The 23095-nt window shown below is 40.4% G+C and overlaps 1 protein-coding gene and 1 non-coding gene across 2 annotated transcripts; both read left to right on the top strand.

The window, feature by feature from the left end:
* Positions 1–14271: 14271 nt before the first annotated feature.
* LOC148033768 (uncharacterized) lies at positions 14272–18197 on the top strand. Its single transcript, XM_087681755.1, has 5 exons — positions 14272–14889; positions 15983–16094; positions 16234–16408; positions 16516–16718; positions 17276–18197. Exons 1-5 carry the CDS (start codon positions 14540–14542, stop codon positions 17393–17395), a joined length of 960 nt encoding a protein of 319 aa, XP_087537881.1. The 5' UTR covers positions 14272–14539; the 3' UTR covers positions 17396–18197.
* Positions 18198–20983: 2786 nt separating this feature from the next.
* TRNAD-GUC (transfer RNA aspartic acid (anticodon GUC)) lies at positions 20984–21055 on the top strand. Its single transcript has one exon. It is a non-coding gene; the product is annotated as a tRNA-Asp (tRNA).
* The last annotated feature ends 2040 nt before the right edge of the window (positions 21056–23095 follow it).

Here is a 23095-nt window from a genome sequence, read left to right as displayed (position 1 = left end):
AATTAGGCTAATCATAATTCAATAATGATTATAAGGATTGTGGTAAATTTTTCTTTCATTGGCTCATTGTGATTCAATTTTCGGGTCCTTTCACTCCTTGTATCTTAGGTCTTGCTTTGCTCAACTTATTGTGGTTCTACTTTAAGTTTAGTATCGACGCCTCAGTTTCACTACACAACAAAAATTCACACGTGCAGTGGTGCAATCCAACCTATGTGCCTTGGTCCTAGGTGCATGTTGACACGTGCAATGGTGCAATCTAACCTACGTGCCTTGGTCCTAGGTGCATATTGACAGGTGGTGCAATCCAACCTACATGTCTTGGTCCTAGGTGCATGTCGACGGGTGATGCAATCCAACCTACATGCCTTGGTCCTAGGTCCATGTTGACACATGCAATGGGGCAATCCAACCTACATGCCTTAGTCCTAAGTGCATGTTGATAGATGGTGCAATCCAACCTATGTGTCTTGATCCTAGGTACATGTTGACGGGTGATGCAATCCAACCTACATGCCTTGGTCCTAGGTCCATGTTGACATGTGCAATGGTGCAATCCAACCTACGTGCCTTGGTCATGGGTGCATGTTGACAGGTGATGCAATGTGAATGCATAGGTGTGTGGGTCCTAGGGTGGGATGCGTGGGTTAGTATGTATGTGTGTGATTCTCGTGTATCCTAGTGTTTGTGTATTCTAGGGTGTTTATGGTGAGGGTTGCACTCAAGGCGACGTACGTGCCTAGGTGTAGATCCTAAGATGCATGGTGGTACATGCAAGTGATTTATGATGATTTTTAATGTACAGTGGGCAGATGATAGTGCATACTTCCAGGTATATGCATGTAGTGTTGGGGGTAAAGGCGCCTCCGCCTAGCCGCCCGTGTATTACTACACTGACAGTCACCGCCACTGCACACTACAGGTGGCAAGCGCCCGTCACCATCACTTTATTCTTTATCCTTTTAGTGACAGTTTGAATAAAGGAAGGCCCTGTCACACATTGTGATTGTTGGAGTTCCCATTTCTTGTCTCTCTCTTTCTTGCTCTTGCTCTCCCGCCATAGCTCTTGAGTCCAAGCTTCGATCCTTCTCACCTTTCAATTGGTATCAGAGCTCGGCTTCCCGAATCTTGAGCTTGGTTCGTGGCACTCTCAGCTTCCCATTGACTCCCTACTCGCATTGGGTCTCCTTCCCGACAGCCATATCTGACTCCTTTGAGCTCTCGTCACTCCCCGGCTTCCCGAGCTTCTTCTCGGCATTGTTGGGCACCTTCACGGCATTACATCAAAGGTATTGCTTCATTCTCCACAAGGTTTTGTATTGTTTTCAGGTCACACATGCTATGAACAGTTTGGGGCAGCCACCATTGAAGCTCCCTTGCTTCATATCTACATTGCCCTTGATCAAGACCTCTTGAGGCTTGTTGTGTGCCCCCTTAGGCACCTACTTGAGCCCCTCCTCTGCCCCATTTATGCCACGTGGGCTATAGGCCACCTAGGACAGCAACACACTATTTGCACCTGATTTCTAGGTTGGTCTCCATCTGCATCACAGGGTACTCCTCAAGCTCCAGGCCATTGGGCCCTTAAACAGGCTTCATCTGAGGTATTTGCACATGCTTTGATGCCTGGTATCGAAGGTTTGAGCATTGACATTGCTTATGGTCTAATTTGGCACTATTTTGGGACTATCATAATAGTCCACGGGCAGTTTATAACAGTGCTACAGTAACATTTGATGTTTATGCTTGCTTGGCATTCTCATTTGATGCCCGGTTGGTCCTGTATGATGCCTACATGTTAGGGGAATGTATGCCTATTTGGAGCTGATTTTGGTGCCAAAATTTCTTAGTTTTGACAGTCATTCTTGGCTGCAATAAAAGCGGCTGAAGCTATTACACATGCCTTGGGTTATGCCTCTTAGTTCATGCCTATGTCTTGGATATATGCCATGAAGTATTGATCTTCAAGGTACGACTTCGAGCTTGGATTTCATTCCGGATGCTTTTGGAAGAGCTTTGACATTACACACTCATTGATATGGTTCATGCTTGACAGTGGTATATGCTTTGATAGTGATGCTCCTTGCGTTTATGCATACACGTTGCCTACGGCTTGATGCTCATGTCCCGGTTGATTACCCTATGCATATGTTGAGCTTGAGTGCTCATTGAAGCTCTACCTTGAATGCATTTTGGATTATCTGGAGTTTTCTTGGATGTTACTTGGCTTGTCAGAGTTTGGATCGGGATGTACTTGATGTCTTACATGCTTATGGATGCTACATACAGATGCTCTACCGCCTATATGTTCGGGATGTACTATTGATGTATTGTCTTGGACTTATGTCACTGGCACTGTGTCTTGCCTTGGTTTGAGCTCTTGAGCTCGTACATACGGCTTTTGTGCCAGTGGGAGCATTCTTGAATGCTTATCAGACATTGAGCAGGCGGTGCTTTTATGCAATGAGTAGTTACATGCTATTGAGCAGTTACAGACACTTGAGACTTTGGGATTTCTTACCTTGCATGGTTTATATGTCTTGTTTCACTATATGCTTATGAGTTGAGTCTCAGATTTGGATCTGTATCTTTGTGAGCTGACACCTACTTGTGTCAAGTTTTTGGTAGTGGTAGGAACACTTTGCCCCGTTGACTAGGGGTGTGCCTACTCACTGGAAAATGTTTGTATGACATGTTTGGGTGTTGGATTCATGCTTATTGGCTGTCACATGCTTATGTTATGCCCACATGATGCCGACTTTGGTCTTGGCAGTATCTGATTGACTTGGGATCCGAGTTTGGCACTGTTAGCTCTCATTTATTACTGAAATCTGTAATTTATTACAGCAAGCATATATGTATGGATTGACATGGATTTTTCATGCTGAAATACTCTAAAATGATGTACTTTCACTAGTACTTGGTGGGCAACAGCTTTGGTTACACTTTTCTCATCATTTTCTCTCGATTTTGGTGATTTTTTTGTCATTTTCTGCAGTAAACAGTAAACAATTTTGAACTGTCTACAGTCTTCCAACCTACATTATGGCGAGTTCGTCCACTGATCATGCTATTTTCAGCATCACTAAGCTTGATTATATGAATTACTCTTATTGGAAGAGCCAGATTTGGCAGGTGTTGGTGCAAAAATCACAGATCAAACCTTTGAGGTTGAGCGAGCATCCGCCTGTAACTATGCCAGATGAGGAATGGCTTGAGCTTGATGAGTTATGCAAGTCCACTATTGTATTATCTCTCACAGAACAGGTTCACTACAATGTATTTGAGGAAGAACAGAGTGCATGGCAGTTGTGGGATAAAATCAAGAATCTCTATGACAAGAAAAGTCTAGCGAGTCAGATGTATTGGTTGAAGCAGCTTATGGATCTGCGCATGAAGGAGAATGTGACTATGTCTGCTCACTTGAGCTAGTTCCATGCTATACTCAAGAAGTTGACTTCACAGGACATCACTTTTGTAGAGGATGTCACTCCTCTTTTCTTGCTTGGTACTCTTAATGAGTCATGGGATGTATTCCGCACTGCATTATGTGCATCTACTGCTACCTTGAAATTATCTGATGTTGAGAGTGCTCTTCTGCAGGAAGAGGTTAACCGTAAGAATTTGGATGTCTCTCGTGTGTCACATGCTATGATAGTTAGAGGCAAGAATGATGGATATGGAAAGCATGGCAGTGGCAGTGGTCGTGGACGGGATTCTCAAACATCTCGGTCCAAGTATGGTGGAAAGTCACGTAGCAAATCCCGTGGCAAGAATGCAGATGTTACTTGTCACCATTGTGGGAAAAAGGGCCATATTAGACCACAATGCCATGAACTGCGCAATGAAAGGCACAAAGATAAGGGGAAAGACAAAGTGCAGGATAAGTCTTCTGATCGCAGCATAGTGCCTGCAAAGTCAAGTGTTAAAATTGAAGAGATCAATGTTACGTAGCTTGAGGATGTTGATGATGATGATTATATCCTTGCAGCTTCTTCTAGTGCTTCACAGATGACAGAGATACACTCTATGTATGCACAGTGTTGGCTCTTGGACTCAGGTGCATCCTTTCATGTGACACCTTGCTAAGAGTGGTTTCATTCATACCGTACTGTTTCGGGTTCTGTGCGCTTGGGTGATGACAGCTCTCTTGATATTGTGGGCATTGGTGATGTTAGGCTGCAGTTTCCTTCTGGCAGCAGTTTTGTTATGCAGGACGTACATCATGTACATGCTTTGACATGCAGTCTCATGTCAGCTGGACAGCTTGATGATGCAAGTTATCATGTATCTTTTGGAGACTTTGCATGGAAGATCACTCGTGGTGGCAGACTTGTGATTGCGAGAGGTACCAAGGCTGGCAGCCTCTATCCCTTGATTGTATCAGCTTCTTCCCTTGATCATGCTCTCTTTGGCATGCCCGTTTGGGCCATATGTCTTTGAAGGGAATGAAAATGATTTTTGGTTTGCAGTATTTACCGCCCCTTGATTATGCATGTTTTGATTCATGTGAGCATTGTCTTTATGGCTGGCAGACTAGGTCTATGCATAAGAAGTCTGGTAGGCCATGCATGAGTGAGCTCTTGGCATTGGTAAGTTCGGATGTCTGTGGGCCCATGCCTTGTCAGTCTATGGGTGGTGCAAAGTATTTTGTTACATTCATAGATGATTTTTCACGGAAAGTTTGGGATTATCCCATTAAGCTGAAATCCGATGTCTTGGCTGTGTTTTAGAGATGGCTTGCATTGGTTGAGAACCAGTCTGCGTTGTATAGCCTAAAATGCCTAAGGACATACAATGGGGGTGAGTATGTCTCACGTGCTTTTGAGCAGTTATGTGATGAGAGGGGTATTAAGTGTTAGCTAACCGCCCCCTACACCCCCCAGAATGGTTTGGCTGAGTGGATGAATAGAACCATCCAGGAGCGTGTACGCAATATGCTTAGCCATGCATGCCTACCACAGAGCTTTTGGGCTGAGGCAGTTAGTACAGCTGTGCATGTCATAAACAGATCACCTTCTAGTGGTTTGGATTTCCAGGTTGCAGAGGAGGTATGGACTAGAAAACCTCCCTCTTATGCGCATCTCCATGTCTTTGGATGTGAGACATTTTGCCATGTGCCCAGGGACAAGAGAAGTAAGCTGGATCCTAAAAGTGTCAAATACATTTTCCTTGGTTATGGGGATGCAGGCGAGATGGGTTACCGCTTCTGGGATCCGCAGGCGTGGAAAGTCATTCGCAGTCATGATGTAGTCTTCCATGAAGACAAGATGCATCGGCAGCCTGAGAGAGTTGTTGAGATCCGCAGGGTTATATTTCAAGAGGAGCCGAGAGCTCCCGCACGGGCAGTTGGACAGCCTACAGCTGCAGCAGATGCTCATGGTCAAGGTGTTGGACAGGCAACTGGGCAGGCAGCAAAGCCTGCTGTGAGACGGTCTACTAGAGACAGACGTCCACCTGATAGATTTCGGCCCTCGATACATTATGTCTTGGTTACAGATGCAGGAGAGCCTTTCACTTATGATGATGCTATGCGCAGGGGTGACAGTCACTCCTCGGAGAGGGCTATGCAGTCTGAGATAGACTCCTTGCATAAGAATGAGACTTGGGATTTGGTTTCCTTGTCTACGAGCAAGAAGGCTTTGCCATGCAAATGGGTGTACAAGCTGAAAAGTACCCCTGGACACCCCAAGCCGGCATACAAGGCTAGATTGGTAGCAAAGGGTTTTAAGCAGGAGCATGGTGTGGACTTTGATGAGGTCTTTTCTCTTGTGGTTAAGATGACCACCTTCCGCTTAGTCTTGGCTTTAGTTGCTCAGCTTGACTTAGATTTATACCAGATGGATGTCAAGACGACTTTCTCACATGGGGACCTGCATGATGAGATTTATATGGAGTAGCCTAAGGGCTTTGTAGAACCTGGCAGGGAGCACCTAGTGTGCAAATTGAAGAAAAGTCTTTATGGCTTGAAACAGGCACCTAGGGAGTGGTATCATAAGTTTGATGCCTTTATGCAGTCACAAGGCTACAGCAGGAGTGCTATGGATTCATGTCTTTACACGAAGAAAGCTCGTGATGGTTCTTTATTGATTTTGGTCCTCTACGTGGATGATATGTTGACAGTAGCAGGGAAAGCTCATGATGAGCTAGATGCTCTTAAGGCTCAGCTCAAGAAGAGCTTTGAGATGAAAGATCTAGGACAGGCCGCTCACATACTTAGTATGCGCATTAGATGCGACAGGCATCAAGGACTCCTCTACTTGTCATAGAGGGAGTACATTCATAAAGTCCTTGAGCGCTTCCGCATGCAGGACGTAAAGCCTATTGGCTATCCATTGCCTTCTTATGTGAAGGTATCACAGGCTGATTGCCTGCAGACAGATGAGCAGAGGGCTGAGATGGCTAAGATTCCCTATGCATCCGCAATGGGCAGTCTTATGTATGCCATGATAGCCACTCGTCCAGATATTGCCTTTGCAGTTGGTGTTGTGGCATGCTATATGGCTACACCTGGCAAGAAGCATTGGGATGCCGTGAAGGGTATTATGAGGTACTTGAAGGGCACTGCAAATATGTGCACATGCTATGGCAGCCAGGATACAGGAGTCGTGGGTACACTAACTCTGATTATGCAAGACATGCAGATAGTAGGAAGTCCACTTCCGGCTATGTATTCACATATGCTTGAGGTGCCGTTTCTTGGATGTCCAGGGTGCAAAAATGCACGGCCTTTTCTACTACAGAGGCCGAGTATGTTGCAGCCACCACTGAGGCTTGCAAGGAGGCCATTTAGTTGGGTCGTTTGGTTGCTGACCTTGGTATTGATGCTATCCCTACACTGCATTCGAATTTTATGAGTGCTATTCAATTAGCCAAGAATCCAGTCTTCCATGTGAAGACAAAACACATTGAGGTGAGGTATCACTTCATATGTGCGGTCGTTGAGGACAAGTCTGTTGATCTTGTCAAGATCTCGATTGACCAGAATTCTGAAGATCTGCTCATGAAAAGCCTCTCTACAGAGTGCTTTGCCTTCCTCAGGAGGTTGATGGGTGTGGGATGAGATGATGTCTTTCCTCATCCTGTTGTACATGTGTACATGTTGTATTGTCTTTTTTCTTTTTCTTTTCACTCCTCACTAGGGCAGATTCGCCTTTAAGTGGGAGGTTGTTGGGAGTAAAGTCGCCTCCGCCTAGCCGCCCATATATTACAACACTGACAGTCACCGCCACTGCACACTGCAGATGGTGGGTGCCTGTCACAGTCACTTTATTCTTTATTCTTTTAGTGACAATTTGAATAAAGGAAGGCCCGGTCACACATTGTGACTGTTGGAGTTCCCATTTATTGTCTCTCTCTTTCTTGCTCTTGCTCTCCCGCCATAGCTCTTGAGTCCAAGCTTCGATCCTTCTCACCTTTTATGTAGATAGTGCAAAAGTGCACTATGTGCACTAAAAATACACTAATGTCCTTATGTGCATGTGCAAACATGCACTTACATGTGGGTATCCTAAATGTTATGCAAACTATGTGTGACTACATGCAATTGTACTCTATGTATACTAATGTATGGTGCATTTAAGTGTGTGTGTATGGTGGAGATACGAGGTGCTTAAGCACAACATGTTCCTAGGTGAAGGTATCCAATGCAATAACACACTAGATATGGTTGGTACACAAGCACACTATGTGTGCATGAACGGGTTTTTTGTGCAAGGAGATATGCTAGTGCATTGAACACACACACATGTCTAGCATACGTATGAGTGTGCCTAAGGATAGAGTGGGTACATTAGATGTAAATTGTGTGACTAGAGGTTTAGGTGCATGCATGACAATGGTGTAATGAAGTTGTAAGTGTGACTAGGATGCGTGGATGCATGTAGGGGTGTATTGAATGTACGTACATACACAATGCTCAGTGGGGTGCTTTACAAATATAACATGCATATGTGAATGGATGCTTAATGTCTACTATGTGCACCTAAGGTGCTACTAGTGTATGAAAAATGAAGTGTTACGGATGTACACATGTGAATGTGTAGATGCAGGTGTGTGGTTGCACACTATGGATGTACGAATGCACATGTGGATACACGATGCACGAATGTACTATGGGTGAGGTGGATGCAATATGTGCAGTCAGGTGCACACGAATGCACACAAGTGCAAGGATGTACTATGGTGAACGGATGCACATGGGTGACTTATAATGCAGGTGGGATGCACACTATGGATGTATGGATCCACACATGGATGCATGGTGCACGAATGCACTATGTGCAATCGGATGCATTGTGTGTGGTCAAATGCACATAGATGCATTGTGTGTGGTCAAATGCACACAAATAGACTATGTGCAATCAGATGCACATGAATGTGATGCAAACTATGGATATACATGGATGCACATATGCACACGTAGATATATGGATGTAAAAGCGGATGTATGACTATTGAAGTATGCTGTGTACATGTTAATGGGTATGCATGTATGTGTTTAGTATGTGTTATTTTAAATGGGCATAAGGGATGCATGTGTGTTGATGCAAGTGGCAACAATGGTGGTGGTGATGGTGTTGGGAGATATTGGAGGCGAGGTCAACGACGAGAGCATGAGGTTATCTAGTAGCCCACGGTGGCAGGAGCTAGGGTGAGTAGAGAGTACATATAGGAAAAGAATATTCTTAGAATATTTTGATTCAATTGTGAGGTAAAGTGTTGTAGCTCATCTTGAAGAGCTAATTACTGTCTTTGTTTTGAATCAAAGAGTTCTTGATTGCGATATCATGGTGAAAAGCTTGGTGAAAAGCTATAGTCATTTTTGTGACGGGGGGCCTACTTGGATTACATTGTGACAGTGAGCACAAATGGTTGGAAATAAGGGACCGAACAAAGCTAATGATGATGTCTAGCAAAAAATTAAGGAACCATGAGAAGCAATACCTAGGCCACATTATGATAAGAAGAATCCCAAGAATATAGCACATATAGCACTCTAAATTCCACACTTTGTAACTATGAACTAGACAATCCATCATGCACATGGAGTTAGTTTCTAAGTTGGATCAAGTGGTAGAACAAATAGTTTAGTTGAGCATCCAAACTAAGGAAGTTGTGGAGTATATGGCCCACTTTGCTAAGGTTTCCATGAAGAAATTTGCCTCTTCCACTAAATAATATTTGGACAAATCTAGAGCTCAAATTTCGATGATAGAGACAAGCAATTATTTCAACGCTTGAATAATAATCCACAACCTAGCATCATTGAAAAGAATACTATACTACATACCACTTATGAAATTAGGGAGACATCTTATATGACTCATGAGCCAATTTTGAGCATTTATGCATCAACCCTTCTCCTCCAGGAGCTAGAAGTTAGCCACTTATTCCTTCAAGCAAGTTCCAAACCAATTATCATAGGAGTGATTCTAATCTTTCAGCTCCCATTAGTAGCTATATGGATATGCGTCCTTAAGCATTAAATGGGTAGCAAATCTTTTTAGAGAGGGAGCTCCGTGATAAAATAGTGTTAATAAACTATAGTGCCCATTCATTATCACTAGCTAATTTGGAGAAGTGGACCTCAAAGTTAAAGCATTACTTTGATATCTTCCATAGATCTGATGATCAAAATATTCACTTTGTTATAGTTCATCTTGATGGATTTGCTCACATATGGTGGAGATACATAAAAAGAAAAAACCAACAGTTGACAGTTGGGAGGATTTCAAAGCAAAGATGGCTCAAGTATTTGTCTCTCCCATTAAAGAAAAATTGTCTAGGAGAAGGTATCAATTGGATCAAAGAAGCCTAGTAGTTAGAGAGTATACCAACTAGTTCTTGAACTTTACCATGTATATAGAGCATGTGAGCAATGATGCGAAATTGCATAAGTACATCTATGGTCTAGAGCCTAATTTGTTAGTTGATGTTATGGCAAAAAACCCACCACACTATTCCAGGATATTAAGCTAATATAAAGGAAGGAGATCCTTATGTAATCTTCTTTTGGACAACAAAGAGCTATTAGTAAATAGGGCAACTTTGGTGGTAATTATGCTGGGTCTAATACTTCATTTGGCAGCCCAAAAGTCCCCACATGTCCTACTTTTAATGCTTCAAGGCAATAAAGTGCTTCAAAGCCAACAAACAACCATAAAGTGAAGCCTAAACAAGGTGATACTAGACTGAAAAATAATTCAACAAACAATGGCAAATTTATACCCATGGATCTTTTTAGAGAGTGAAAGAAAAGGGTCTATTTTTCAAGTGTGGTAAAAAATATATGGCTGATCATGCATCGAAGTGCACTTACAAGAATGCCAAAGCCAAAAACTATAATATGATAGTAGTTGAGAATATTGACGAGAGAGTAATTAAGGAGCTAACTGTGGGTGTACAAGCTAAAAATTTGAAGATCATGATGAGGATCTTGAGTAAGATCAACCTTATAAGCTAGTAGATGGATTTCCATTTGACCATTCTAGGCATATTCTCTTTGATCTAGGTGGGACAAATTTGCATACTAGTACCACTATCCTTTGTTCTATTTCCATGGATAGTTGGACAGGTTCTAGAAGCCCTAATACACCGTATGAAGGGTACCATTCATGGAAAGAATGTATTTATCCTAATAAATAGTGGCAATGTACATAGTTTTGTAAATAAGTCAGTTATGGATAGGTGGCATTGTTTTTCCATTGATTTATAATAGCCCATAAAAGTTAAGGTAGCCAATGGTAAAGAGGAAATTAACATCTAATGTCTCCATAGGTTTCCATACAATTGCTTGAAAATTATGAAGCAAAGATGAACCTATATAGATACCTTGAAAATGGGGCCCATAGATGTACTTGGGTGTGATTGATTGATAATCTTAGGGAGGATTGCTATGGATTTCTCATAGTTATACATGAAGTTTGCTATTGATGGGAAACCTATCCATTTATAAGGAATCCCTAGTAAGTCAAATTTTCAACTTGTCACCATTACACAACTCAATAATTAAGCGTATAAGAAGCACTCTCAAATTTTTATTTTACACATAAATAAAGAGGTTAAGGATCAATCCAAGGATTCAATTGAAAATCCAATATTAAAAGCTCTACTTGAGGAGTACATGGACTTTTTTGAGGTGCTTATATCATTACTATCCAAGAGGGTAGTAGACTCATCCTATAGACTTAGAGTCACATTCCAAGCTATTCATTAAGCCAACCTACAAATTGACTCAATGTGAGCATGAAGAAGTGGCTAAGCAAATCAAGGAGATTCTAGAGATGGGGTTCATTGAGCCTAGTTTTTCATCGTATGCTTCATTGATCTTATTAATGAAGAAGAATGATGGATCCTTTCAGATGTGTATAGACTATAGGGATCTAAATAAGATAACAGTGAATAACATGTATCCAATACCTAGAGTGGACAATTTGCTTGATGAGCTCAAGGGAGACTAAGTTCTTTACCAAGATAGACTTGAGATCAAGATATCATCAAATCTGTATGTAAGAGGGTGATAAGGTTAAAACATCCTTTAAGAATGATTGTGGGTTATACCATTTCTTGGTGATACCATTTGGGCTTAACAATACTACATTTCAAAGTCTAATAACACAAGGTTTTACATCCTTTCCTCTTTAAGTTTGTCTTTATGTTCTTCGATGACATACCAATTTACAACAAGACATTGGAGAACCATTTATCACATATGAGGAAGGTCTTTGATATGTTGAGGCACCGCTAACTCTTTGTTAAGAAGAAAAAGTATTCATTCATATAGAAAGAGGGCGGAGTACATAGGCCACATTGTTAGTAAGAAAGGGATACAAGTTGATCCTAGGAAGGTGTAGTGCGTAAGAGATTTGCCAACACTTACCACTACTACTTTTCTAAGAGGATTTATTGGTCTATCATTATTCTACCGTAGGTTTATAAAGCATTATGTGACCATAGTAGCTCCTTTGATTGATATGTTGAAAAAGGAAGCTTTCTTTTGGGATATTCTCGCAAATAGTAGCTTCAACCAATCAAAGGAACTTCTCAAAATTTCTCCTATTTTGGTATGCCCAAATTTCTCTAGAGAGTTTATCATACAGTGTGATATAAGTGGCCATAGCATAGGGGCCGTATTGTTATAGGAGCATGGAGTCATTGCCTTTGAGAGTTGTAAGCTTACAGATAAGGAGATGGCTATGAATGTCTATGACCAAGAGATGTTGGCTATTCTTTATGAGATAAAGAAGTGGTACTATTATTTTTATGGCAGTCGGCTAAAGTACTTTCTTTCCCAAGTCCAATCTCACTCTTAAGCAGTATAGGTGGGTGGCTACCCTACAAAATTATAATTTTGGCATTACTTATGCATGGGGCAAGGATAATACAGTAGCTAATTTTCTTTCAAGGATGTAGGCATGCAAGGTTTCAGCTATGATTGAGCTACACAATGATTAGATTGAAGAGCTACATGAGGCCTATCTTTTGGATGGTGAGCTTAGCCGTACATTTAAGAAATTACAATAGGGCTTATTGGAGGAAAACTCACATTTTCAACTTAAGAATGGCCTTATCTGGCTTAATGGTAGAATTGTTATTCCCTCTACTTACTTCTCTATTTAGGCTGAAAATTATAGAGGAGTTACATTCTTCGTCACCTGTAGCTCGACATTTTGGAGTGTTTAAGATCTGTGATAAAAGCAACAAAAGCTTTCACTAGAAGGATTATGGAAAGATATGAAGGATTATGTCATAAGCATGCCATGCCAACAAAATAAGGACAATAATCATAATCTAGGTGGTTTATTGTAACCATTGCCTATCCCTAAAGGAAAATAGGTACGTATAACCATGGATTTCATTATTGGCTTACCTATAACCAAAAAGGGATGGAATAGCATATATGTGATGGTGGATAGACTCATCAAGGTAGCCCATTTTATTTTCACAAAAACACAATTCACTGCCTCACAAGTGGCTAGTCAGTTCATAGAGCATGTCTTTAAACTACATGGATTACTTGAAGGTAATTGTGTATGTTAGGGATACAAAGTTCATGAGTAAGTTTTGATAGGTGGTATTTAGCTCCACGAGTACTAAGTTGGCTCCTTTTGTAGCCTATCATTTACAAACTAATGGCCAAACAAAAGTGGTGAATAAGTGGTTGGAGACCTATCTTTTCCATTTCTGTCATGATGTACATGTGTGGGATTTCTAGTTGCATTTAGCTGAGTTTGCTTATAACAACTCTACCCATGCTAGTATTGGGGTTTCACCCTTTGTGACTTTGTATGGTTATACAGTGTTCTTACCCACAACCATTTTTAGTGAGAACATAAACCTTCATGGGAAAGGAATTGGAAAGGATGTAGACCCTTCTTTTAGTAGTGCAAGCTAAATCTTATGAAAGCCCGAGACCAAATGAAGATATATGCTCCTGAGAAGAGGTGCCCTTTGGAGTTACATGAATGAGAGTTAGTTTTAATGAAAATACCCAAGTTTTGTTACTCTACATTGAAAGATGGTTCCAGTAACATCCGATAATTGCTCACATTTTCTCAATTGTTTTAGTGTTGACTAGGTGATATTTTGAAAAGTGCTTGATTAAAGATTGTTTGAGAAGAGCCCAATTTTCTTTCACATGATTTGGTTATTGGATGTATCAAGTTGCTGCCAACAAACCTTCCAATAACGTTCTAATTTATTTTGTTTTTTGGTCTTCATTCCAATTGTGATATCCCGTGACATTATCAAAACGATCAAGCTAGGATAACAATCTTCTGTTGGAAGTGCGGTAAAGATTGCAGACGGACTTGTGGATTGGATTTTTTTGGTTCTTGGCTGTTTGTTGATGTTGTAGGAATGCCAATAGGATATGATTCATAGCATTCATTTGATGAAGCATGTAACTGGCCTACATCATTGGCTCAACATAGTCGAGTGGTTCTGGTTACTGGTATATCGTATTGTCTGGTTGGGCAACATGCAGAATTGAGTGAGCTTAATGGAGATCTTGGCGACATCTCCACCAAATGTGAAACGATGTTGAGGTTTGACTCTATATATATATATATAGAGAGAGAGAGAGAGAGAGAGAGAGAGAGAGAGAGAGAGCAAAACCTAAATCCGAACTGATTGTTCCTTCTCTCACTATGTCCAACTACATTGTGGGGCAAGGGGCATGTTCAGTTGCGTGTAACTTGGGTTGCGTTAACTCAACCGAGACCCTCACAACATCAAACCTTGGTTTTTTTGAACACTCGACTTGGTTTGGATAATAACCGTAAGATAGGGGAATTATTTATAAAATATTATTTTTTGAACCTCTCGCTGCAAGCTTGTCTTGGCGATGGTCTTCTTTGTCTGTCTTCTGTCTGTTGCACCCTTCCATCGTCATTATCGTCGTCGTCGTCGTCGTCGTCTGGCTCTCTCTGTGTGCAAGCCCGAACCCTAACCCTAGGGTTTTGGCGCATGCTCTGCGCCCTGGAATACGCCATTGCATGAACTTCGCGCTTCCGGCAGCTCCATCTTCGGCGAGAAGATGGTCTTCGATGAGGACCTTACCTCGCGGCTCATCGAGATTCTGAACGGCGCGGACCTCACCGTCACTACCACCGCCGCTATCCGCAGACAGCTCGAGGCGGACCTCGGCGTCGACCTCACCGAGAAGAAGGTCTTCATCAGACAGCAGATAGATATCTACCTTCAGTCCAATCAGCATCAGCAGGAAGAGCAGGAGGTGAAGCCCGAGCAAGAAAATGATGGAGGAGAGGAGGTTGTGCAGGAGGCATCTGAAGAAGCTGAGGGTGAGGAGGAAGAAGAAGAAGTGGAGCAGCCGGAGCCTGATTCACGGCGTCTTCAAGCGAAGATTGACAGGGTCAAGAGAGAGAGGTAAATGCTTTCATATTCCTTTTAATCTAGAAATCATAACAGAGGTGTGGGCGAGGAAGGGTGCCTGTTTTCGTTACCTTCTACAGTCAGTATTTCGATTCTATTTGCGATTGTGTGATTTGAAGTCCACAAGAAGGACGAGGAAGATGGTTAGACTCGCATTGTGATAGTTCGGTTTGAAGTTCATGAGAAGGACAAGGAGGGGTCAAGAGAGAGAGGTAAATGCTTTCATATTCCTTTTAATCTAGAAATCATAACAGAGGTGTGTGCGAGGAAGGGTGCCTGCTTTCGTTACCTTCTACAGTCAGTATTTCGTTTCTATTTGCGATTGCGTGATTTGAAGTCCACAAGAAGGACGAGGAAGATGGTTAGACTCGCATTGTGATAGTTCGGTTTGACCTTCACAAGAAGGACAAGGAGGATTGTTAGACTACATTCTGGTAGTTCACTGCCACCGGTCTACGTTAACATAGCAACTGCAGACAGCTCTCATACTGGACGTTCCATCATGCAAGGAGCATGACAATTATGCATGAGTACTACTTACAGGCTGTGGCTGTGTGGATAAATGACGTGATTCATCTGATCAGGCATGGGATCACTGAAGGTTATACTGTGTTGTCAGGACGGGACTTCCCATAGAAACTTTCTGACATTTTGAGGGGTGGTCTGAAATACTTCTACTTAGCTCCCCCTGAAATGTGAAATGATGTCATGCTCCTAGGTTTCCTTGCCTGCTTATCGTTTTATAAGCAATCTTTGTTGCCCATGGTCGACCTCCAGCTGTTATTAGTATTTCACCTTGGAGGCTTGGGCTTATATATCAACATTTGATGCGGCAGTATACTGTAAAAAGCTACATTTGTGATTTAATAACTTATTCTTACAATGTATTACATTGGTGTATTTTGTGCGATTGTGTTTTAGTAGTTGTAAGATCTAAATGTAGTGGTTGTTATCCGCCGCCCCTTTTCTGAAGCTGTTTTGGTACTTGATTTATGAAAAACTTCAGATTGGCTGAAGCTAGGACCATGTTTTTTTTTTTGGCTTAACTATTGTAGCACTTATATTACTGAACACATCCGTGCTGCAGTCTGCAGAAAGAGAGGAAAAAGAGGACTGGTGGAGGTGGATTGAACAAATCTTGTGCACTTTCTCCTGAGCTGCAAGCCATTATTGGCGAGAAGGAAATGCCCAGGACTCAGGTAATAGGGCAATTTTGTTGAAGGGATTCCGTTCATTATTTTGACAATAATTCTGTGACTTTGCTATCCTTTGCTCCTTCCTGGAGAGCTGAATATCGAAAGGGCACTTAGATACTTGTGTGGAATTCACACCGAGCAGGTTGTCAAGGCACTCTGGGTTTATATTCGAGAAAAAAAGCTGCAAGATCCAGATAATAGACGAAAGATTATCTGTGATAAGGCTCTGCGGGCAGTTATTGGTAGTGACTCGACTGATATGTTCAAAATGAATAAGTTGCTGTCTAAACATATATGGCCGCTTGACAGTCTGGCAGGTAGGGAGTACACTCATCCTTAACAAAGAATTGTTTGGTACCTAAATACTAGACATTTGCAGTATGCTCCATTACTAAACCTCAAAGTAGATGTGTTTCACAAGCAGATAGTGAGCCTAAACCAAAGAGGCCAAAGACAGAGAAGAAGGAAAGCTCAGAGAAAGGAGGAAAGGCAAGAGGTGGTGGTTTTACATCTCCTCTTCCTCTTTCTCAGGAGCTGATAAACTTCTTTGGTACGGGAGAAAGTGAGCTTTCAAGAGCAGAGGTTGTCAAGCGCATGTGGGATTACATCAAAGGAAACCAGTTGCAGGTTTATTTCTACAATGAGAATGTCGATAACTGTTCATTTGTGCTCTATTTAAGAAGTTTCACAACTGAGCTTCTTTTGTCAAGTCTGTTTCAATGGTTTAAACAAGTGACTCTTCTGTGAAAATAACAGGTGAAGCTAGATGAAATTGTCTCTTGTGAAATTTTGTTTATCTGCATGGACATTGTTCAGGTCAATGACCGCAGGTTGTTTTTTAAGTTCATCCTCGAAAGTTCCATGCAAAATTCTATGCTGATGCTTATTGTACTGTTGTATTGGTAGATGAGTAGCTGAACTTACAAAAGTTAACGATTCTGCATTGCAGCTCATCTTCTTTCTCTCCACCTTTTATACCTCAATATTGAGTCTGCATTTTAGCGCACATTTGAGAGGGTGACCTTCTTAGAAGTGCTGTTTTGACCTTTTTAATATCTTATGTTGATTTTTATCGCATTGGTTCTTCTACTTGGAACAAAGCTGAGACTAAGTATAAAAAATACAGCAACATGGGGAGCTAGTGTGTCCGAAGCTGTTTGATCTTGGTCTTTGTTATGGTACAGGATCCTGCTGACAAGAGGCGTATAGTGTGTGATAGAAAGCTTCAAGAGCTGTTCGGATGTGATACTTTCATTGGGTTCAGTATAGCCAAGCATTTGGCCCCTCATTTTATAAAGAGCTGACAATCTATCTTCCTTTTTTGGGGGAGATTGCTTGAGCTCCGTTTCAAGTCTGACTTCCTGTATAGATGGTTTTGTTCCTCTCGAAGACTCCCTTGCCCTTCATCATCCCCATTATCAGAGAAAATTGGGAGACTAGATAGTTTAGGAAGGGAAGTGAATGCCAGCTCAAAGGCTTCTGGGCAATTGGAGCACGACTTTCGATAGTATTTTGTTGGAAATCAACTCTTCCTTTTCTTGTTTGGAACCATCAAAAAGGTTAAACGGGAGAGTGCTTTTGACACAGGAACGGCTTGTCTGACAGCTTTGGAGCTGCAACATGCAAGCAATTGATAGCAGAGTTCATGTAGCTACTGTGTTTTTTGAGAACAAATGACATTTTATGTTCTTTGGAGAATGGCCTAGCTTTCAACTGCATTGCTAAAACAAGCAGATTGGCAGATGATGCATTTTAAACTGACAAGGGCAAGCCTGGTTGCCATGGGAAGTTGACAATCAGCACACAGCAGATACTCTTTGCCACTTCAAACCACCAGTGAATTGTGTACCCTGGATGGATTGCTCCAACACTGGTCCCTTCTGGTTGTTCAGGGTGGTGGCAACATTGTAAACTGGTGGACATGCATCTATATTGTCCAGGGCTGTATCTTAGACCCATCCAGTTTGGATTACGGTGGATGAGCTGCTCATGTGTGACCAGATATGTTTTAATGTAATTGAGAAGCTGCAGACATTCGACATTGTGATTAATTTGAATCAAGGTGGCTGTATAGTACTTTATGACACTTTATACTGGTGTGTTGTGTGTTTTAATTGGTGTGAAAGGTCAGTCTTGAATAAGTGCATGGGACTACTGAATTTTGTGCGTTCAATTGTCAGGGTTTTCCTGATTTTAGAAGTTAATTCATGGAGCCTATTGAAAGCATAAGTATAACCTCACGCATAATCAATAGGTTTAACCTTACTCTAATATAAATATTGTAATGTTAGAACCTTTTCCCAAATACTGATATATGGGGTCCAACTCAGATTTGAGTTAAAGCAGATTGTTGGAAAATAGTTACTGTGAAGATTAGATACCTAACTATGAGAGTACAGGTGCTTTTTAAGGGTCATTTCTTCTCTCTGCATGTCAGCAAGTGCTGTGTAGCAGCAATCCAATATCCATGTATGCACATGCCCTAAAGTGGTTTTATAGATCGCAGCTTTTCTTTTCGTGTGCCATGGTTTGTGAACTTGCAGCTTGGCGCCCTCCGGTTTAGAAGAGAAAGGTGGTTAAGCATGCAGTACATGGAAGGCTTAGTTTAGGAGTTTGTTGCTTGTTAGGACGTATTCATTGATAATGGTTAGAGTGGCAAGGTGAACTGTGTTTTAAAATAGTTCTAGATAACTGGACTCAAGGAAAGATAAAATTTAAAAGAGAATTAAAAAAGGAAAAAAGGGGAGGGAGAATAATAGAGAGGAAGTATAATATTTAAGAGAAAATTTAAAGAGTGAATGAAGAGAGAAGAAGAAAAGAGAGAGAGAGAGAGAGAGAGAGAGAGAGAGAGGTGTATTTTTCTCCCCTTTTTAAAAATAAGTCTCTCTTTTAGTTAGATTAAAATTTTTAATTTAAACTTTCTTTCCTTTTTTTAGCTTTTTGTTAATTGAATTTTTTAAACGTAATTTGAGAGAGATTATATACTTTGATCTTTACTAATAAAGAATCACCTATATTTTTACATGGATGATGAAAAAATGTCATTTGATTATCGAGGTCTTGTAGTTTTGTCAAGTTGAGTTTTAAAGTAGTACTTGAGTTATTTCTCAAGTTGGTGTGCTCGAGTTCTGTGGTTAGACATGAGGAAAGAGCTTTGCTTTAGTGCCAAGTTCGGCTAAGAAAGACGAGAGTAGTTGCTTAGAGTAGATTCTCTATTCATTGAGGAAGGGGGAATGTGTGATTTCTCAAGTTGCTGTGCTCGAGTTTTGTGGCTGGACATGAGGAAAGAGCTTTGCTTTAGTGCCAAGTTGGGCTAAGAAAGATGAGAGTAGTTGCTTCAAGTAGATTCTCTATTCATTGAGGAAGGGGGAATGTGTGATTGCATGTGATTTTGTGAAGCAGCTTATTTATTATTTAATTTGGTTTTTGGTAGAAGGTTTGGTGCTTTCATTGCTTGCTTGTAAGGTAGGTGAGCTTGTATCATGTGCACGTGACAAATGAGAGAGAGAGAGAGAGAGAGAGAGAGAGAGAGAGAGAGAGAGAGAGGTATTAGCGTTCTTTTAGATGCCTTATGCATATAGGATAAATAGACTTTCATCAAAGTTTTCAATGTAAAGAAAGAGAAATGAAAATGAAGTGAAATGAAAATTAATATTTGCAATAGGCTGAAATGACTTTATGAGACCATAAGTTACAACTATTTGTAAAATGATAGAAGAATTTGGAGAATGTTTGTAAGAGGCCAAAGTGACCTATGAGATTGTAAGTTTACAACTATTTGTAAAATGATACAAGCGTTAGGAGATAACCAGCACAATAAAAGAAATATCTAAATCTAAATGTTGACAAGAAACTAGTTGGTACTATTGGAGCATAGCTGCAATTTCCTCCCATGTACAGAAGATCTTGGGTGGCTTGCCTTTGGCTCATACTTTTGGCTCAAGCAATGATTTGCTCCCATTGCTTTGACCATAAACTATAGGAAGAGGTGGGACCTCTTGCCATGAGTCTTATTACATGAATGATATTCTAATCCAATGAATGAAAAAAAGGGTTTGGAAAGAACAAGACATGATTATGTCAAATTAGCATGTTTTAGGCTTGAGGATGGGAGGAAGAAGAGCTTGATTGAGAATTCAAAGAAGTGGATTCTCCATTGGAAAGTTGTAGGATTGTTATCATTTTTCATTCTCTCCACATTAATAACACACTTTTATTCACAGATGGAACACACCAAACCAAAGTGTATGCTCATTACAATAACGACAAAAACGTTGTTGCCTTTGATGCCACATAGCAATATTTTTTATTACAATAGCTTGGTCAATAGGGTGAAGACAAATAAGAAGGAAATGCCAAGACTAGAGGGAGGCTCAAAGGATGAGTTTTGATTATGAGAGCTACATAAATTCAACAAACATAAAAAGAGAGCAAGATCAATAAAGTCAAGGATTGATTTTGAAAGGGGGTGTGTGTGTGTGTGTGTGTAATATTTCAGAACCCATAAAAGACAAAGTGCAAAATATCATCATTGCTTTATTTCAAATGTTTAAGCAATAAGTTCTTTCCATCGGTTCTCATTCCAAAGGTGACTTATGCACCCCCATTTTTCAAATGCTGAGGTCTTTCCATGAACAAGCCAAAAACGGCAAGGAACACACACACACACTCTCTCTCTCTCCCAACAAGCCTTGTTGACCATCACATGGCCACTCTATGAGGTAGGTCGCGCGTGGAAGGGTCTAACTTTCGTGCCTTTTATAATCAATGGTCGGGGCAATGTGCAGGTTAATCACGTGGACGATTTTTTATTCATAATTGGAGGGTTGTGAGATTTATGGATCGTATTGTTAATTAACAATAAAAAATGAGCAGTTTTGTTTTCATCAGCGGTCGTTGTAGTATAGTGGTGAGTATTCCCGCCTGTCACGCGGGTGACCCGGGTTCGATCCCCGGCAACGGCGCCTTTTGGTAAACAAGTTTCATTTTTAGGGAACTTTCGTTTCACTTCTCTCCCTTGATCTCATTGATTACTTTACTCTTTTATTCCTGTCCACTTGTATTCCATGCTGATTGTACGTGTGTATTATTTGTTATGCAATACAATGTAGTTATGTCATATAGTGGGTTGGCTATCTTCAAAAACTTCAAGTTTTCGATGGCCATCATGTTCCCTTTTGATATGCTTTGTGATTACTCCTTGAACCAAGAAACAATAAGGAATGTATGCCAAAGAGACAATGAAACCATTAGGAATGAGTCTCACATGTGTCTATTTGTGGGTTTTCCTTATGAATCAACAAATATGGGTATCGAGGGATGACAAATGATAGAATAACTTCCTTTGTGTAGGTAGAGGCACCAATAAAAGAACACCTTGCTTTTCCTCCTTCATGTGTGGTCCAAAAGACATCAAATTTGATTTTTAATAGTTGAGCAAAGACACATGGTGGTCAAGCATCTAATTAACATGCCAACAGTTTTCATAATGCCAAATACAGAGTGGAGAGAATGCTTTGTAATTGTTTAGTTAGAGGATTCTAGGCTTGCAAATCATCATTCATGAGGGCCAAATAAGTTTGTGTTATAGGATGAGTAAAAACACAAAATTGATCGACACTTGAAGGCCTTGGCCTTAAGACACCTAACTCAAATCAATACAACATAGACCATTTCAAGGTCCTAGTTGTTTGTAAAGAAGAAAAGCCTCATCAATGCTTGAAATGTGTTACTCTTTTGGACCCCATTTTAAAACTAAATCCTCTACTATAGCTTTTCATTCATTGATTATGTTACCCTTCTATTCCTTGAATAATGAGGAAACAATGTTTTCCTTTATGATATATTAAATTAACGATTATTGTGGAGCATGTAGATAGGTTAAGGTTCAAGGTTCTTTTTTCTTTTCAAAAAGACTAATAATGATGAAGAGACACATCAATGGAAGGTCAAGAATCATGAGACCGAAGGATATGAAATTGAAAGGTTAAGGATTTTGAAATCAAGGGTCAAGATAATGAATGTTGAATGGTCATGACAAAGAAAGGTCAAGGTTCATGGTATAAAAAGGTCACAACAAGGAACCTTGTAAAGACATGATTATTAGAAGATTAACAAATGTACACTAGATCTACACAAACTATCTAGATGCAAATCTTATGATTATTTATTGAAATGATAGTTATAATGAGGGTATTCTAATGAAAGATTTTTCTTCATAAATATGATTTTTTTTTGGTAAGTCGATTATGAAACAAATACCATGATAGAGACAACTAAGATATGTTTAATAAATGAAAGGAAGACCCATGATATAAACCCTTAGCCTAAACCCTAATTTGACCCTATAAACAACCATAACAATAATCAAAAGAGTGATGGGACCAAGTAGAGTAGGGTAATGGATGACATACCTGCCTTGCCTAGAGGTTACACTACTCTCAATTCGATGACCAACTCCATTACAAACATGACAACATTTCTATAGTTTAATGCTTACAAAAGCACAAAAGACTCATCTTCGTTTAGATAGAGAGAGAATTTAGGTGCTATGAGGAAATAGTAGAAGCTTAATAATATGTATGAGGTGATAATAGAAGTCTAGCAATGGCTATAGTAAAAATCTAATGATATGTATGAGGTTATCTTGGAAGTAATAGTAGAAGTCTAATAATAATATGTATGAGATGATAATAGAAGTTTAGTAATAATGCAAGTTTAGTAGTACATGTTAGTGGAAGTCTAATGATATGTATAAGGTTACCTTGGAAGTTTAATATTTGCCACAAAAAATAGACAAGAACCTTTATGTGGTATGCATGTGTCTAATAATTCTCTTACTCAGGTAAGTAATGGTAGAAGTCTAATAATAATATGTATGAGATGATAATAGAAGTTTAGTAATAATACAAGTTTACTAATACATGTTAGTGGAAGTCTAATGATATGTATAAGGTTACCTTGGAAGTGTAATATTCGCCACAAAAAATAGACAAAAAGTGTTA

Source organism: Lygodium microphyllum, chromosome 7, assembly GCF_053477565.2.
Source record: "Lygodium microphyllum isolate KBCC chromosome 7, Lygodium_microphyllum_v1.1.10, whole genome shotgun sequence".
In the NCBI taxonomy this organism is placed as follows: domain Eukaryota; kingdom Viridiplantae; phylum Streptophyta; class Polypodiopsida; order Schizaeales; family Lygodiaceae; genus Lygodium; species Lygodium microphyllum.
Note: the sequence above shows the minus strand (reverse complement) of the source record. Positions and strands in the feature narration are given on the sequence as shown.